The sequence below is a fragment of the Acipenser ruthenus genome, chromosome 6, assembly GCF_902713425.1.
Source record: "Acipenser ruthenus chromosome 6, fAciRut3.2 maternal haplotype, whole genome shotgun sequence".
Classification (NCBI taxonomy): Eukaryota; Metazoa; Chordata; class Actinopteri; order Acipenseriformes; family Acipenseridae; genus Acipenser; species Acipenser ruthenus.
Genome location: NC_081194.1, coordinates 45,870,698 through 45,889,495, shown reverse-complemented (window position 1 = coordinate 45,889,495; position 18,798 = coordinate 45,870,698). Strand labels below are relative to the sequence as shown.

General features: G+C 36.8%; 1 protein-coding gene across 4 annotated transcripts in view; it reads right to left on the bottom strand.

The window, feature by feature from the left end:
- arid4b (AT-rich interaction domain 4B) overlaps nucleotides 1-18,798 on the bottom strand; it is a 115,966-nt gene that overhangs the window by 92,405 nt on the left and 4,763 nt on the right. For all 4 annotated transcript variants that reach the window (XM_034017500.3, XM_034017502.3, XM_059025441.1 and 1 more), the window contains exon 3: nucleotides 3,068-3,178. In XM_034017500.3, coding sequence (XP_033873391.3) covers nucleotides 3,068-3,178 — 111 coding nt within the window. The remainder of the gene's footprint in view (nucleotides 1-3,067; nucleotides 3,179-18,798) is intronic.

Below are 18,798 nucleotides of genomic sequence, written 5' to 3'. Positions count from 1 at the left end.
TGGAGATGTGCAGTCAGAGATGGCACAGGATTACTTGAGATTCAGTGTAAGCAAGCAAATGCACACACATTACAATACAGTTTGTGCACGGCGCAGATAGATTCTTAAATAGATTCAACTAAATGGCTTGTTTCACACAATGCTTAAAAGTAAAAGTATTCTCTGGCCTTCAAGTCCAATTCCAGAATTTGGATAAGCATCATTTCCTCTGTGAAAAAGTTTATTTCCAGTTTCCTAAGTCACCTAAGGAAACGACATATTGTACTGTTATGTACAATAAGCATAATTTTATTCTTTGTTAAAAAATATTAAATGATGGTTGTGGTGCCCAAATCCAGCCCCACTGATACAGTATATACACCTTTCACTGAAAAACTTGCACACAACAAACCACAAACTGATACTAACTCTAATAGCAGCTATTTGTACCAGTGGCCAACACCAGACACGATGCGATTTTTCATTGGGCAACAACATTCGCAGTGGCATGACCATGACTGATTCACTAAATTCTTCAAGATACACAAAGGGTTCCCTGTGACCCCACGTCACCTCAACAAATTTATAACATACTTTAAGGAAATGTTCACTTCAGTGCAGTTGGGAGCAATGTGCTAGTAAATTTAAGTAATATACTAAGAGTACAACTATAATAGGCAATACTTGGAGTTATTCAAAATATAAAAATAGCTTCTGCTTGTTTTTTTCCCCCCCACTCTTTCTCTACATGCTGAATTCAACTCCTGATGTATGGGTGTTTTATTTTGTTGCATCACAGATACGAAATCATTGCCAACTATTACTGCTGGTTTGTGGAATTCTGATTTTTCCTTTCAGTTTTGTAACTGCTGAACAACAGATTTTTAAAAGGAGTGGTGTATAACCTGTCAAGTTATACATTTACAGGTTTTCTACCAAAATGCACACAATATTTACAGTAGGCTCCATCTATTTTTTTCTTCTGTTTATTTCTATTATATACTTTTTTTTTTTTAAAACAGTGTAGAACATTTTACAGCTATCTTTCCTCATCTAATCATCTTGTGCCATGATGGTTAACTGGAACACTGCTGCAGCAGGGGGATCCTGGTTTCATACCCTGATGGCTTTTTTATTTTTTGGGGGGAGGGCAACATTCTTTCCCTGCACTACTCACTGAAAAACAAATACATAAATGAATGAATACATAAACACATTGCCATGAGATTTACAGTCTTTTATTTTAAAATAATAAAATATTGTACAGATAATCTCATATATAAAAATGTTATTTGTATCATTCCAAACATATTTGTCAATCTTCATGTTTTAATTTCACAAATCGATGGATTGTGCATGTCCAATAAATAACTAATATAGCTTCTGTTCAAATCTAATAAAAAAAAAACTTTTTTTTTTTTTTTTAATGTAGCGTTTCAATAAAACAAATATGTAAATATGGTAAATGGCAAACTAGGTTAGCATTTGACATGACATTTTTTTTCCAGGGAAAGTCTATCTGACATGCTTCTAAACAGTAAAAAATGTTTTTTTTTTTCTTTTTTAAAACATCCCAACAAGTACACATTTGACCAAAGCAGACTCAGAAATAACTTCATAAAATTACACAACATGATTTGTTCTAATCTGCTAATACCTGAGCTACTGTGGTGTTTTTTGTTTGTTTTTGTTTGTTTTTGTTTGTTACTTCCGCAGGCCACTCTCGCCTTGGAAAATGTGAGTGTTCATGACTCAACTATCAGAAAAGGACTGAACAAGAATGGTGTTCATGGAAGGATAGCCAGGAGGAAACCACTGCTCTCTAAAAAGAACATTGCTGCCTGTCTGAAGTTCGCCAAAGAGCACATAGATGATCCACAAGACTTCTGGAACAATGTTCTCTGGACAGACGAGTCAAAGGTAGAACTTTTTGGCCTCAATGAGAAACGTTTTGTTTGGCGAAAACCAAACACTGCGTTCGAACAGAAGAACCTCATCCCAACCATCAAGCATGGTGGTGGGAGTGTGATGGTTTGGGCTGCTTTGCTGCCTCAGGACCTGGACGGCTTGCCATCATTGACACAACTATGAATTCTGCATTGTATCAGAAGATTCTAGAGGAGAATGTCAGGCCATGCGTCCGTGAGCTGAAGCTGAACCGAAAGTGGGTCATGCAGTAAGACAATGATCCTAAACATACAAGCAGATCTACAAAAGAATGGCTGCAGAAGAAGAAATTCCGCGTTTTAGAATGGCCTAGTCAAAGTCCAGACCTAAACCCCATCGAAATGTTGTGGCAGGACCTGAAGCGAGCTTTCCATGCAAGAAAGCCCTCAAATGTCACCGAGTTGAAGCAGTTCTGTAAGGAGGAATGGGCCAAAATTCCTCAAAACCGATGTGAGAGACTGACTAACAGTTACAGGTAATGCTTAGTTGAAGTCATTGCTGCTCAAGGAGGTGCCACCAGTTACTGAATCTAAAGGTTCACATACTTTTTCACACATGGATATTGAATGTTGAATCATTTGTGGATAAATAAATGTTGAAAAAGTATCATGTTTTTGTGTCATTTGTTTAATCAGGTTATCTTTATCTATTATTAAGATTCAGGATTAAGATCTAACATTTTAGGTTTGAAATATGTGAAAATCCTAAGGGGTTCACAAACTTTTTCTTGGCACTGTATATATCGAGAGACCCATAGAAAAACAAATAGGCTAACAAATACAGTACAACCACTCCCTTGTTTTATCAGGGGCGTCAGGGTCCAAAATAAATCCTCTACGCAACCTGCTTTTTCTCAGTTTTCATATAAAAAGCAGCACACCATTTTAATTCGTACTGCAGAGGATAATTGCTTCTCATCAACTTAAGTCTCCAATTAATTTCATGAGTCTTTCTCTCCTTTCTCAAATGCACAAACCTGCTGCACTGAAAGAATCCATTCCCAGTATAAGGGGTGGGTGTAACAGTAAAATCTGGAATGGCTTTTGGAGAGTTGACTACTGGGTCACAGGCATTACTTATACCTGTTTTTCAGCAAGAGCTACTGTACCTCGCATAAAGTGTCAATGGTGCTGGAACCTACCTTTACTTTGACAAGCCTCTTTGCAGTCTTTATCTTAGCTTCACAGAAAGCTCCCCTGTATTTTGCGCTCACGTCAGTACCGACAGTCAGGTAAGGCGGCTCGTCAATAGTCTGGAAAAAAAAAGAGAGAATTTGCACCATCAACTACAGCTGGCCTTCAAACCACTACAGACACAGCCAACACACACACACTACAGATTTGTAAAACTGGAATAATGACTTTAATAAGTGTCTTTAATAATGCAGGAGAAAAACAAGATTGGGATGCGCTATCCCTCATTGCTTCCCTAAACACTTCACATCAAAACTATGGTTTCTTTTGGGTAAAAACATCAACACATCAAACTTTTCTGTGTCTCATACTTTGTTCACAGTATCCCAGGGGAGAAAAATCAGCTAGCCATCATTCCTTAAAATCATATGCCTGGGGCTCCCGAGTGGCACATCCAGTAAAAGCACTTGCGTAGAGGGCAGGATGCGCCCTATAGTCTGGACGTAGCGAGTTCGAGTCCAGGCTATTCCTTTGCCGACCGAGGACGGGAGCTCCCAGGGAGCGGCGTTTAATTGGCCGAGCGTCGCCCGGGGGTGGGGAGAGTTAGGTCGGACAGGGGGTCCTCGGCTCACCACGCACCAGCGACCCCTATAGTCTGTCCGGGCACCCGCGCGCTTGCCTGTAAGCTGCGTTGTCCTCCGACACTGTAGCTCTGAGGTGGCTGCATGGTGGGTCTGCAGTGTGAAAAGAAGCGGTCGGCTGACGGCACACGCTGCAGAAGACAGCGTGTGTTCGTCTTTGCCGCTCCCAAGTCAGCGCCGGGGTGGTAGTGGTGAGCTGAGCCTAAAAATAATTGGCTATTCTAAATTGGGAGAAAATTATAAAAAAAACAATTGGCGACTACTAAATTTAAAATAAATAATGCACTGCAACAGTGAAAGTTCTGACAGACATTTAGTGACACTCCAAAACATAATACACTTTGTTTTTTTTTTAAATACTCTCCCAAGATGTTACCTGACAAGTTTATAATGCAATAAAATTAACTTAAGAAATTAAAATTACAAGATAAACAGATTTGCCTGCTATGATATGATGCACCAGAAAGAAGACCTTGTTTTTTGTACAAACCTACTTAAAAGGCAATCAAACCAGGAGAGTAAATAAAAACCTTGAAATATAAGCAGAACTCCATGTACAGGATTTGTTTAAGGGCTTTGTTTACAGAACACAAGGCTGGATTGAAGCAGCTGCTGCTAGGAGCACATTTTAAACCTTCGTCCACATTGTCTAATAAATTATGAAGCCCTGGCATTGTGAGTGGCAACGCTGTCCCATAAAGGAACCTCTGTTCCCTAAACTTAAAATGGCAAATCCCTTCTCTTGTCTTAGTAGCACTGTCCATCCTGCTGCAGCACTGGCACTACAACACAATTTTCTCCTGTACCTGATATGAGGCCTACAGTCGCCACTCAGCACCATTTGTCAAAGGTAGAATCAAACCGAGCATTTGCCTAAACTTCCTGTACAAATGTTGAGTTTACAAATTGATATTGTACATGGTTTATTTGAAACTGTTATTACTGTATAAAGTGTGTTTGGCTGCTTCTGATGTGGCTACAAGCAAACCCTTGTAAAATACTGGAAATTATTATTATTATTATTTATTTCTTAGCAGACGCCCTTATCCAGGGCGACTTACAATTGTTCCAAGATATCACATTATACATTATATCACATTATACAGATATCACATTATTTTACATACAATTACCCATTTATATAGTTGGGTTTTTACTGGAGCAATCTAGGTAAAGTACCTTGCTCAAGGGTACAACAGCAGTGTCCCCCACTGGGGATTGAACCCACAACCCTCCAGTCAGGAGTCCAGAGCCCTAACCACTACTCCACACTGCTGAAATGCAAATCACAAAGTGCATTGACCTGGTAAAATAACAAAACACATACAGTACATCTCCTTTATTAGAAACACCTGCCACACACACACAATTTATTGTTTCAGTCCAATCGGGATCATGCAAAGCAGCATCATTACAACATATCTGAACCTAGCATATAGCCTATGTAGTTATTAAAAGAAAATGTTTTGAGAAACATTTTAACTAGATGTCTCTCTCAATGACTAACATGAAGACACTGAGAAAGACAAAAAATTTGAATTTTTTTTAAAAGTTGTTCTTCATGTACCATTAAGTGTTGTATGTAACTGTACACTCTACACTGTTGGTGAAGTTGCAAAAGCATCTCAAAATAAATTCTTCAAAAGTAGTACTGTGCCAGGCAGCATTATTGAGTTATATTTGGGGTTCTACAGGGATATCTGCTTTCAACAAATGCCCGAAAACATGACAAACAAGTACACAAGAGGCCAGATACTGTAATAAAATTAACCTAATTATAGAGTGGGGTTTACTAATAAACCAGGATGGCTTCAGAGGGAGCAATAATGAAACTGTTATTACTGTTTCTGTAACTGACATTACAGCCCTTTTGGCACTACATTTTTATTACTGCAATGTTTATAGCCAATATACTTTAAAGAAAATAAAAGAGAAAAAGCAATGCTAATAAATCAGTGATAGCCTATATGTCAAGTAATGCAATCCATTTGTGTGGATCAAACTTTCTGACCAATTATTATTATCTGGCTTTAAATCAGATTATAATAGCCATTAACAATTTGAAAAATGAAAAACATGGTGGCAGAACAAAAGCATGTACTGTACATTGTCAGAGGAAATCTAGGAGGCTTCAGTACTACGTGTACATTAGTAAATATGTCTACATGTGCAACCTTTTGCACACTTTTGACATTTTTTTCAAGCTCCGTCTCCAGGCAACAAAGCTTGGCCTTTGCACTTACAGTACTGTACTTTCTTAGACTTTAGGTATGCTGAAACAAAGTCTCCCCCTCATAATGTATGTAGAATCTAAAGTCCCATACATACTTCTCTCGCACCGTACAACAGGAGAGCCTCACTGTACAGCAAGGTGACAAAAGCTGTCATGGTTCTACAGCACTACAGTTTGGGGCCTGTGGCTGTAGTTCAAATTAACATGCGGCTAGCCAATAAGAATTTAGAAGGCGGCCTATGTACTGTAAATCCATTTAAACAGCTGAATCTACTCGGATTGGCTATCCACAAGATGCATGCACTGCCTAGCAACATGGCTAAAAACTACACCACTTTTATACAGGTGCTGTTGACGGACGACTCAAAGCAGGGCATTTTCATTACAATGCGGTCAGAAGAATGACCAGGCCTAAAGCCTGGCAACCCTCTCAGAAGAGGAAGGGAAGCAATTTCAAAAGACACTCACCAAAATCCAATCTCAAACAAGCCTCAACACTTCTGCTGCCCATACCGCCAGTTCTAGTCTGACTGCCACCACTGTAGTAAAGGCTCTACAGTAGGTCAGTCACAGCTTCTCATTTTTAGACACACAGTAACTACATTTCATTCTTGGCTTTTGTTAAAGTATGCTGCCCAGTACATTTGGATACACAATGAACTGTTTCAGCAAAAAAGAGAGCTCTAAAACATTCTCTGATAATCTATATGAGAATGGTGGGATACTATTCTGCAAACGTTGCTGTCATTCGATTGATCATGTACGAGTCAATACAATTAAGATCATATTGCCAGTCATAAACACGTTCAGATCAAGAAAGCAAAAAAGACGGCAACAAATGCAAAGCAATGAATTCTTCTATGTTGAAAAACTAAGGTACCCAAGGTACTGCGATAACGACAGGGCTTTCCCAAAGTAAGCTAAATTAATTGCGTATTTAATTATTGTTTAGTTTACTACTTTCCACTCCACCTGCATTTAATAAAGCTATAATTAGCAATGTTAAACCATGACCGGTTCTTAATTGAAATTATATTATCCGACAATGAAGAATGAAGCTCAAAGCTATTTTTCTAACTATACATTCCTTAAAGGAAGTTGCTTGCTTTACTGTGTATGTCACTACACTACACTACACTCCGTTTGTTTCATAAAGACATTCTGTCTGGAGACACACCTCTTGTTAAATTTAGCAAATAAGGCAGAATTAGCAAAGAAACAATTGGGAGGATTAATTCTGAGTTTACATTAAAAGGGGCGCTATTTAAATTACAATCAGGTGATACACAGCAGAGAACCTGTGTAGAGCAACGAGTCAGTCAACACGCCTTTTTTAATCAGTGTTTCATGTTTTATCCTGGTTATTGTAAAGCCAGTAAAACGCTAAACTTCATTTATGAAGTACTGTAAATAGGACTACTTTCACTTGACATTGCTGGGTGTTACTAAACGGTTTAATATTTTTTTATTGTATACTGTAATACCAGTATACAAAACACCTTTATTAGCAGACTGAACTACAGTGTTAGTGGAAGACTGTAAATATGATTCTCACAACACTGCTGGACATGTTTTCTGATCTGTTGTAATACAGTGCCTGGACTTTTCCACATTTTGTAGTGTTACAACCTGGAATTAAAATGGATTTAATTGGGATTTTTACCATTTGATTTACACAACATACTTAACACTTTGAAGGTGCAAAATATTTTTTATTGTGACACAAAAGTTAATTAAACAAAAAAAAAAAGACATTTGTTGGTTGCATAAGTATTCACCCCCGAGTCAATACTTAGTAGAAGCACCTTTGGCAGCAATTACAGCTGTGAGTCTTTTTGGGTAAGTCTCTACCAGCTTTGCACATCTGGATCCTGCAATTTTTGCCCATTCTTCTTGGCAAAATTGCTCAAGCTCTGTCAAGTTGGACGGGGACCGTTGGTGAACAGCAATTTTCAAGTCTTGCCACAGATTCTCAATCGGATTGAGGTCTGGGCTTTGACTGGGCCATTCTAAGGCATACAGGTTCTTGTTTTTAAACCACTCGAGTGTAGCTTTGGCTGTGTGTTTAGGGTCATTGTCCTGCTGGAAGGTGAACCTCTGCCCCAGTCCCAGGTCTCTTGCAGACTGAAACAGGTTTTCCTCTAGAATTTCCCTGTATTTGGCTCCATCCATCTTGCCCTCAATCCTGACCAGTTTCCCAGTCCCTGCCGATGAAAAGCATCCCCATAACATGATGCTGCCACCACCATGCTTCATCGTAGGGATGGTGTTCTCAGGATGATGAGCAGTGTTGGCTTTGCGCCACACATAGCGTTTTGCGCTAAGGCCAAAAGGTTCAATTTTGGTCTCATCAGATATGGGTTTTTTTCAGCAATGGCTTTCTTCTCGCCACTCTTCCATAAAGCCCAGCTTTGTGGAGCGTCCGAGTTATAGTTGTCCCATGGACGGTTTCTCCCATCTCAGCATGTGGATCTCTCCAGCTCCTTCAGAGTTACCATTGGCCTCTTGGTTGCTTCTCTGACTAATGCCCTCCTTACCTGGTCACTGAGTTTTGGTGGACGGCCTTCTCTAGGCAGAGTCGCGGTTGTGCCATATTCTTTCCATTTTTTAATAATGAATTTAACGGTGCTCCGGGGGATGTTCAAAGTTTGGGATATTTTTTTATAACCCAACCCTGATTGGTGCTTCTTCAGAACTTTATCCCGGACTTGTTTTGATAGCTTCTTGGTCTTCATGATGTTGTTTGTTTAGATATGCTCTCTAACAAACTCTGGGGCCTTCCAGAAACAGGTGTATTTAATCTGAGATCATGCGACACTTTAATTGCACATAGGTGGACTCCATTCAACTAATTATGTGACTTCTGAAGGCAATTGGTTGCACCAGATCTTATTTAGGGGTGTCACAGCAAAGGGGGTGAATACTTATGCAATCAAGACTTTTCAGTTTTTTATTTGTAAATAATTTTGAAAAATATGTTGATTTTTTTCCCCCACTTCAACATTATGGACTATTTTGTGTTGATCAGTGACAAAAAATCCTAATTAAATCCATTTTAATTCCAGGTTGTAACACTACAAAATGTGGAAAAGTCCAAGGGGGGTGAATACTTACGCAAAGCACTGTATCACATTATTTTTACATACAATTACCCATTTATACAGTTGGGTTGCTCAAGGGAACACCAGCTGTGTCCCCACCTGGGACTGAACCCACGACCCTCCGGTCAAGAGTCCAGAGCCCTAACCACTACTCCACACTGCTGTAAATGGGACTACAGGAACACTGCAGTTGTGTTTAGCCACATGCTAGGATAATGGTGCACAAGTTAATCTTTATTATGATCACACATGGATAAGAAATGGTTTCACAGTATTGAACACTAAACTATTAACACAATAAACAGTGACAAAACTACTGTTTTGTCCTTTGTGCACAGCACATTTATGTGGGTGACATAGCAAAGTACCAAAACACATTTCACACAAGCCATGCTGATAAAAAGCAAGCTAACCGCTGCAGAGCACAATAGCTTCAGAACAGTAACAATATACATGCAATACAGGTTTCTTAGAAAAAATCAAGCACTTGGCAGGAAACCATGCACAAAACACAATGCAGTTACATGTGTTGCCAATTCACAGTACATGTCTTTTTTTGTCATTTATAGAATACAGTACAACCTCAGAGTTACGAACCACTTGGGAATGGAGGCTGTTCAAAAGTCTGAAATGCCCCTAACTCTGAAAATTAGTTTTCAATGGTTTTAAAAAATGTGTACACCTGCCATCTACACCCTCAATCTGAAGAATAATACAAGGATACAGCACAGTAATGCAATACTCATATTGTTATGGTTCTAAAGTCTTTGAAACAGTACTATAAATGGAAAAAGGCTAAACTGAAGTTACCTTTGAAATTGTAACTGTATCAAAAACAGATTTAAATATCAAGGAAAACCTGGGTTAACGTTGTGCTTGTTTTTAAACAACATGCATTCATGCAGCTTGCTCAGTCACTCAGCCTCCTTTGGCTTGAAAACAAAACTGTGCTTTGTTTAAAGCTCAAATTACCCATACTTGCTTTGAAATCTGCCTCACCTTTCTGAATACATTTGTTGGTACAGTGATTTTGACTTCTCCATGACCAGCACGCCGCTTATGTAGGAGCGCCTATGTGGTTGCGTTGCACGCATGATTGAGTGATTGCATACTTCCGGTTGAAAGTGGGGGTTTGGTATACCATAAGTTTGGTGTTCGTAACTCTGGGGTTCACTGTTTTAAGTACTAAGGTTGTAACCTTAAATAAAAAAGGGTGTCAAGGGTGGAAAGTCCCGATTTATAACTTTTTGGGAAGGTAAATCACCTAGACGGTCCAAAGGGTCCTTTCTGATTTTAGTGTGAAAATGAACACGATTGCGAGACATTGCAGCTTCGTGTATAGTTGCACATTGAATTTTTCTTCAAATTCCTTAAGCCGTTAAATGTAATTTCCTTAATAACAATCAACAATATGACAGATCCTAGTCCCTCTCCTAATTGAGGATCACACTGAATTTTGTTGGCCTGAATGCTTCCTAAGGCTGCCTTCACACTGGGTCCTTTTCACATGGACTCAGTCTGGTTCATTTTGTTTGAAACACATGGTGCTTGCTGTTCACACTTATCTGCGAGCAAAGGGACTGAGTTCGTTCGGATGTGAACTAAAGTTAGTTTTTGTGGTCGTTTTCCATTTTCTTTTAGGCCCGAGAACGTTTGTGTTCACAATGCAGTTTGCAAGTGCACTCGTCTCATTTATATGGTGTGTGAATTGGATGTTCACAATATCCTGCAAGGCATATTGAAAGATGGCAGCTACTGATGTATTGCTCCGGCTTTTAATATAGCATGTTTTAGATTCTTACATATTGCTGTGGAAGAAAGCACTGGGGAGCACTTTGCTTATTTAATTAATACATGTATTGAATCCCTAGAGTACGAGAATAATGCAGTTTATGCAATTCTGCATGGTTCTCCTACTGTTGGCATTAAACAAAGTAATTTAAGAAAAGACTAAATATGGATTATTTTTGTGAGTTTTGTCGGCTTGGATTTTGGTGCCTGACCCTATTCTGTCAGAGCTTCAGTTTCTCCCACTGTCCAGATTCCCACAGTGAAAAACTGGGATTTTTTAAATTTTATTTTTCTTCAATTTACTGACGCCGTAGCAACTCTGAAGCCGTTCAAATAACAGTATATAATAACACAATATAGTTTAAAAAACATCGGGTGAATTTATTGCAGATCATAACAACTCAGTATTTTCTTTATACTGTCATCTAGTCAACACATGTTAAATGTACAAAAAAGATTTAAAAAATAGATCAGCTATTACCCTTTAAACATATGGTATAAACAAATAATCCACAATTGTTTTTTATTTTTGAATGGCGCTAACACAACCTAAAACATTACTCTGCTATTAACTTGTAGAGCGCACCAATACAGTTTTGTACTTAAGAAACCGGGACGATTAACAATTTTACTGTTTCCGACAACAAATTAAGGCTGAAACACTAACAATCCCAGTTTTCACAGGATGTCTGGTAACCCTCATGTAGTTCCCAAAGACTTTTTTTTTTTTTGCTCTACTTGTTTCCTCAGAATATGAAGTAAACTGAGCGTAAAATGTTTACTTCCAGTCAGGTTACCTTGTATAGTTTGTTTCCTATGTGCAAAAGCACAGAGTCTAACAGTTGTTCACGTTGAACTGACTTTGTTGTTCACACTTCACACTAAACATACCGAACCGTACCGAGTGCGGACCAAACCCTCTAAACCAGTGGTCCTCAAAAGTAATTTGGGGACTAGCATAAATGACTTGGCTGTTTGCCGGCACCCTGACTATTGCATAGGTTCTTATCTTAAACACTGCCTTCCCACGACATATACATTATGTTTATTTTATTTTATATATATACAGTATATATATATATATATATATACATACATATATATATATATATATATATATATATATATATATATATATATATATATACACACATACATACATACATACACACACACACAGACACACACACACATAAGAAAAGATAACCACTTCAGACCAGTAAACCAACCTCGTGCACTTCTCTATATATTCATGCACATTTGTCTACAGAAGGATTTAACCTCCGATTAAAAAAATCGACTGGACTTGAAACTAATGCGGTTGGTTTCACAGACTGATCAGCACTAATCCTTGACTACCTTATCTAAGGAAATCGGGTAGCCCTACATTAGTGTTTATTGTGGTCTTGGAAACCAGATAATGAAGATTTAGATTTATTTAAATGTGTAAAACTAAATCAATTTGTACCATTTTATAAAGTTGTTACAGAATTTAGAGTCAGGGCTTTAAAAACCAGAGGATCTGTGTGGTTTTGCATTTTCCCTTACATTTGTGTCTAGGACCTCAAACTAAATATTCTGTCTTAAATGAATGTATTTATAGCGCGGTGATGGATGCTGTATTTGAATATCCAAATACTGAAGCTGTACACCTGTTTGCATTGCACTGCAAAGTGAACAACTTCTCTAACTATTTAACTTTTTCCTGTTTTCAGAGATGCAATTTATTTAAGCATAATTATTTTACTTTATAAAACAGTTTAAGCAGGTCTGTGTCACTTTAAAAGATAGATGAAAATGTGTTTCCCCACTTCAGTGCAAAAAGAAAGCAAAAAAAAAGCTGAATGTCTCTTCATACATTATTTTATTATTTCTATATTGTGTCTTATAGTATACATTAGTATGAGTGCAATAACATGGTATTGAACAAAACCATAACTGACTTGCATCTTTATTTGGAATGAATTAGGAACTGAAATAATACCTGATCCTCCGACACTTCACCCAAAGCTACGTCGATCAAAAGATAGATTAAATCGAAATACACTTTTAAAAAAAAAAAAAAAAAAAAAAAAACACAAAAATGAACCAAGACTGACAACTACAGTTCAAATAAAATCTCAAAACCAGAATCTACGAAGTACTACAGAATAAACCACCAGATGTAGAACACAATTAAATCTCCATGTTCAGTCTTGTGGTTATTAATATTGTTTGAACCTCAATTCCTGCAACTGATAGAATGCTTAAATTTTTTTTTAAAAAAAACACGTTTTAACCATTAGAACACTGCACTTAATTACTACTCACCATTTATAAAATCCATTTTCATTGGTGCTACTGAAACCAACCAGCTAAAACTAAACTTAGCCCTAATACACTACTTCATGTGCAGTAGTTGACTACAGTAAATAAATGCTGATCAGCAAGCATAAAATAGACAGTGTAGCATGAAACAGGGCTATCGTGTTTAAAAATAAAAAATACATGTTTACTTTGTTTTTTTTGTTTTTTTTTACAGCAGTATGACAATTACTATGCAGTTACTGGAGTACGAAAATATATCAATGTAATACAACGAACATCTTGCATGCTTCAGCTGGCAAACAAATTGTGTAGGCTTATTACTTAAAAATCCACTTTTTATATATAGTAATTTTCTGTTTCAGTCAGTAGGGCTCTCATACAAACTCTGGTACAACTGGTAGACCACAGAGTAATCATTAACCTGTCCCACTGCAACACAGCATAGGTGTCACTGGGTGGCCAAGTGCCTTCTGAGTTTTAAAGTCAACAGGATGTGATGACAAACCAAAAACGATATACAAAGATATTCTAAACAAGAAGAATAATGTGCGATTAGTTGGGCTGTGTTCAAAGGTTCATTCGTTAAGCCAGGAATTCGAAGGTAGTTCGAAACCGTCGGAGGTTTGATTTGATACGTATTAGGGAATTGAACGTATCTTGCAATTTGCCTAAAATAAATAGATGGTGAGACTATAAACAATTTTCATTACTACATTATTACATTTTAAATTGTACATTTGTTTAATAAAATCCACACGTAACAAATGCAAAAACTGAAAAAAAGGGAAGTAAATCTACTTTATTATTTCAGGTGTTGAGGGTCAGTGCTACCAGACTGATGTAATATTCATGGAGAGCTGCAACCACTCCAAATTGTAACAAACTGTTTTGGAATCAATGAACAAAAAACAGCTCAACCTCAATGATGTCTGGGCAGTTGTAACTGATAACGCAGCATACTGCATCAACAAAAAACAAAGCACTGAAATGTGTCATGCCCAACAGCATACTTGTGATGTGTCTATGTCACATAATCAATCTGATAGGTGAGACACGGTAGCATTTTCCATTCTTTAGCAATGTGGTATCTTTAGCATATGGATAAAATTTGCCTTCTTCAAAAAGCCAGCCAGAAAGCGAACATGAGTTGCTTTTCTCAAGTCCAAAGAATGTGCACAGTGTTGAGGTTCCTCCTGAAGCAGTAAATACTAGATGGAATAGTTGGTTTCAGGCAGTAAAATACCATGCAGAGCACACTGATCACTAGCGGGAATCTTCTGAAAAAGAGAAGTCATCAGCAGAGACTGTGGCAAACCTTCTAACATTACTTAGCAGCCAGGAGAATTCAGACTTGCTGAAAACTGAGGACAACTTGAAGCTTACCCCAAACTGATAACAACCCTGACCATCTTGGAGGGTACCCACTGCCCTACAGCCATCTCAGCTTTTAACATGGATGCCTGGGGTCTTACTTGGTTACTGGAACAGCAAAAACCTTTGGGTTAGGTGAAGAAACCGACAGACTCTTGGATGGCCTTTCCATGAGACACAAGAAAAAAATCCTGGACAATGTACATGAAGCCTTTACCAAATTCTCCAAACACTGGGATGTCACCCAGCAAAAGTGGTGGATCGACTGAACCGTGTATTTGATCCCAGTCAGACTCCAGCCATGCAACAAAACACTAATCAAAGCTGAAACCTCTTGCCCATCCTTCACCAGAGCTATGTGAACAGTGGCAGTTGTGTCTGTGCAGAGAAGAGTGCCTAAAGTAGTGGAAGTTGACCTTATATGTTCCCTGTTAGCTCAGCGACACAGAGAGAAGCTTTAGTAAATACAAAGCTCTGCTTACAGACAAGAGGGAATCACTTTGAAGAAAACACAAAGAATCGCCATTATGTACTACAATGGGGATGTCTACCATAGATGGCAGAACAAATGACATTTAAGCTTGTCAATTTGTAATGTTGGCACTAACAATTGTGTGGATTAAACAAACTTAATTTGATAGTTGTTTTCCTTACATTAATTTAAGAAGGACAAAAAAATGTAAACTACAGCAATGGCTTCTACAAGGATTTATTATTTTTTTGCTCAATACATTTTATTTTTATATTATTCATATTTTCTGTAGTGAGACTCTGTTACTGGAAGAGACTCCTAATTGTGTGGACCAGACTGATTTAAATAGAGAAAAACAAAAGCTGATTTATTTAGAAACAGATTTGTTCAGTCAGCAAAAAGTAGTGAGTTTAATTTAAAACTGAAGCACTTCTGCAAGGATTGATTATTTTCTGTTTATTTATTTTTTACTATTCATGTCATAGAATTCTGTAGTGAGACCTGTTTTTTACTGTTCAACTTTGTCAATCTGGACATACTACTTGTGTGCTACTTAAAAAAAAAAAAAAAAGTGAGAAACAAAAGTGTTACTTTTACAGTATACACTGCATAATTGTAGAATGTTTCGTTGAAATAGTTGGTATCTTTTTTGCCATTGCAGTCCAATGCTGAATAAAGAGGTTGAACATAATTGTTAGGCTACTTCATTGTTATCACTGTATCAAACAATTTTGGATTTAAAACAACAGAAACACCAAATTAATATTTTTAGTTTGTTTTTATTTTATCTTTTTTGTTTGTTTAAAAAACTAAAATCTGAAAAGAATAAACAAAAAAAATGCAAAAAAATTATATGGATTTCATAGGGTCCCAGTTATGCACACCCTACTGGAACTGCAAGCGTCTCTGGTTTCAGATTATGACGAAGAAAAAGTACATTATTCTAATACCATTCCAAATACCCTAATCTGATCACATACATAATGGGTTGTATGTTGTATCATAGGGTTTGTGGACAAAAACCGCAACACTTTTGTTTAGCTTTAACTGATCTGCGATGTATAAATCTGTCCTGTTTTGGCAGCAGCCACCGTAAGAATTTGCAAAGTTACACTAAACAGCAATATGAAGGTTTATTATAAACCAGCTTGCTTTATATTACGTGAGGTCAAATTGAGGTACTTGATTGATGCATTTCAATGTCAAGTTTTTAGCTTCCAAGTTTGTTTTGTAATGGTGCAAGTTTCAATGCCATGGTGTAAATTAAGTGCTGGGATGTTGAATGCATTCAAATCACACATTCTATTTAATGTTAACAATGGGACTGAGGAGATGATTAAAATTAGTGAAATGGCAATAGAAAAATATTAAATTCAATATGGCTACAGTACATGTACAATTACCTGTCATAGTAAGGGTCATATGTATTTGATATATATAGTCACAGAGAAAAGTATTGGCACCCTACACTTAATATAAGATCATTCAATAAAACAAGTTAAATACAAACATTTAGTGAACATTAGCCACTAATTATGCCAAATACACAATTTCATTCTGGTAATTTAACAAACCATCTTCATTTAAAAAAAAAAAAAGAAGCAGAAGTAATTTCAAATATTTGTCCATAAGGCACCTTTACATTCAGTCTGTAAAAATAAAAAATGTAACTTAAAATATTCATTGATTGAAAACCATTACGCAGTTATTAAACTGCATTATAAAGCCAATAGTTAAAAAAAAGGTAATTATTTCCAACATCTGTTGAAGAAGAACGTTCTGGCAACAAAACAGATGATAGTCAAGGGGATTCGCGTTTGAGAAAAGCACTCGTAGCAAACTACAACAAAGGAAATGGCTACAAAGCTGTATTAAATAAATATGGAATACCAAAATCCACAACCAGAGCATTAATCAAGCATTAGCCAACCATTGTTTGTCTAATCCGTCTGAGCTGAAGGAAATATGCAAGACCGAATGGGCCCAGATTTCACCAACAAGATGTAACATACTGGTTATTAAATATCATAAACATCTGAAAGCCATAATAAAAGCAAACAGAGGATACACGAAATAAAGCAGGTGTGCAAATTAAATTAAATAGGCCTAAGTTTGTTTTTTAATAGACTATTTGTTAAATTGCTAGAAATTGTGTATTCTGTTGTGTTATATTAAAAAGTGGTTAAAAATGACTACATTTTTTAAAGGTGTCTGTGGTAATACGTGTTTTATTTACCATGTGCCAAAAATAAAGAACTCTTCTCTGCTCTTAAATAATAACCTGAATGTTTGTGTTTTAAGCAATACCAATCATTTCCTAATGTGGTTTACCATCAACTAAACAAAGTACAATTAGTTTATTTTATACATTACAATTGTTCTCACAAACTGCAGCACCACATTGTTTCAAGCAAGGGGTAGTAATACAATCTGTGACAGTATAACATATATTGTACAACTTTAGAGTGCTCTTTTACTTTTTTATATTCCAATTGTCTTAAAAAAAATATGTTAAAATTGATATGCCTTTTTTCAGCTTTTTGTAATAGTACAATATAAAACAGCCGAAAGTTTACAGCCTGTGAAAGGAAGTGTGATTTTTTGTGAATTACAGCCTTCATTTCATAAATTGCATGATGTGCTGTGTACCATGACATTAAGGTTACCATGGTATTTTATTTGACAGTTATCATACTGTGGAAATGTTATGTTACAGTAGTAAGTGCTAGCACCATTCTACTGCACAGTAGTATATTGCCAGCAAAACTAAAGGAAACTTGATCCAAAGTGGCAGATTATTATATATCATGGCAGGCCACTTGGGCTGTAAAGCTGCTTCTGAACTTAATAGAAAGCACCTAACACGTACCAATAAGAAACACAAAATGTGACTAAATACAAAGGGAACCACTCAGAATGGTTGCAAACATCATAAAAAGTAAAAATAAAAAAACTAAAAATAAAAATCTGAAGCTAGGCCTACATACTTTTTAAACCAATACCATTTTACCATCTTCCCAAAATGAGAAACAAATAAACTTGAATTATATTCCAGAGAATAGTTCTGACCAATTTGGAGTAAATGGTCAAGTGCAATGTGAAACACCAGGATTTGGCAACGTGGCTTTCTGTGTACACGTAACAAATTAATCACTTTATCTGCATAAGAATTCATACTTCTGGCTGCTCAGAGATGTCAAGAACAGAACTGCTGTAAGGCATGCAGTCTCTCTGTGCAAAACAGCTAAATATTTACTGTCCCGAGGCAAACAGTTGGGATTCAATTCACCTTCACGGAAATCATCTAAATTGAACAGCTTTAGACAGGCTTCATTAAATCGTGGGAAATAGTTTTAGTTGTTTTTTTTTTTTTTAAATGTGTATTCCTACAATTCCTTTCATTTTTTGAAGAAAAAGGCTTCACACGATTCCCAGACATTATAACTAAGTACACACCTCCATGCAATGTGATGGTTAAAATAGTCCAACATTACATCTTTCTTTCAGTATTACTGTAATCTTATTATGCATCCTGTGAGCAGCCTGGGGTTACACCCCTTAATGCTCACTTCTGGTAAACTATCCACCTCTTGTATACTTCCCTATCAAAAACATCACAGTACACAGAATTAGCTTAACAGACTCTAAGCTAATCACCTCTACAAGCTAAACAAGAATATTGAAACTGGTTTTAAACAGATATAATTTTCCAGCAGCCAAAGTGATCTAAAATATAACCTAAAAACATACATAAAATATTTATTCAGTTTATAATAAATATCAGTATCCTCCGTCAGACATTAATGCTTAATAACATTATCAG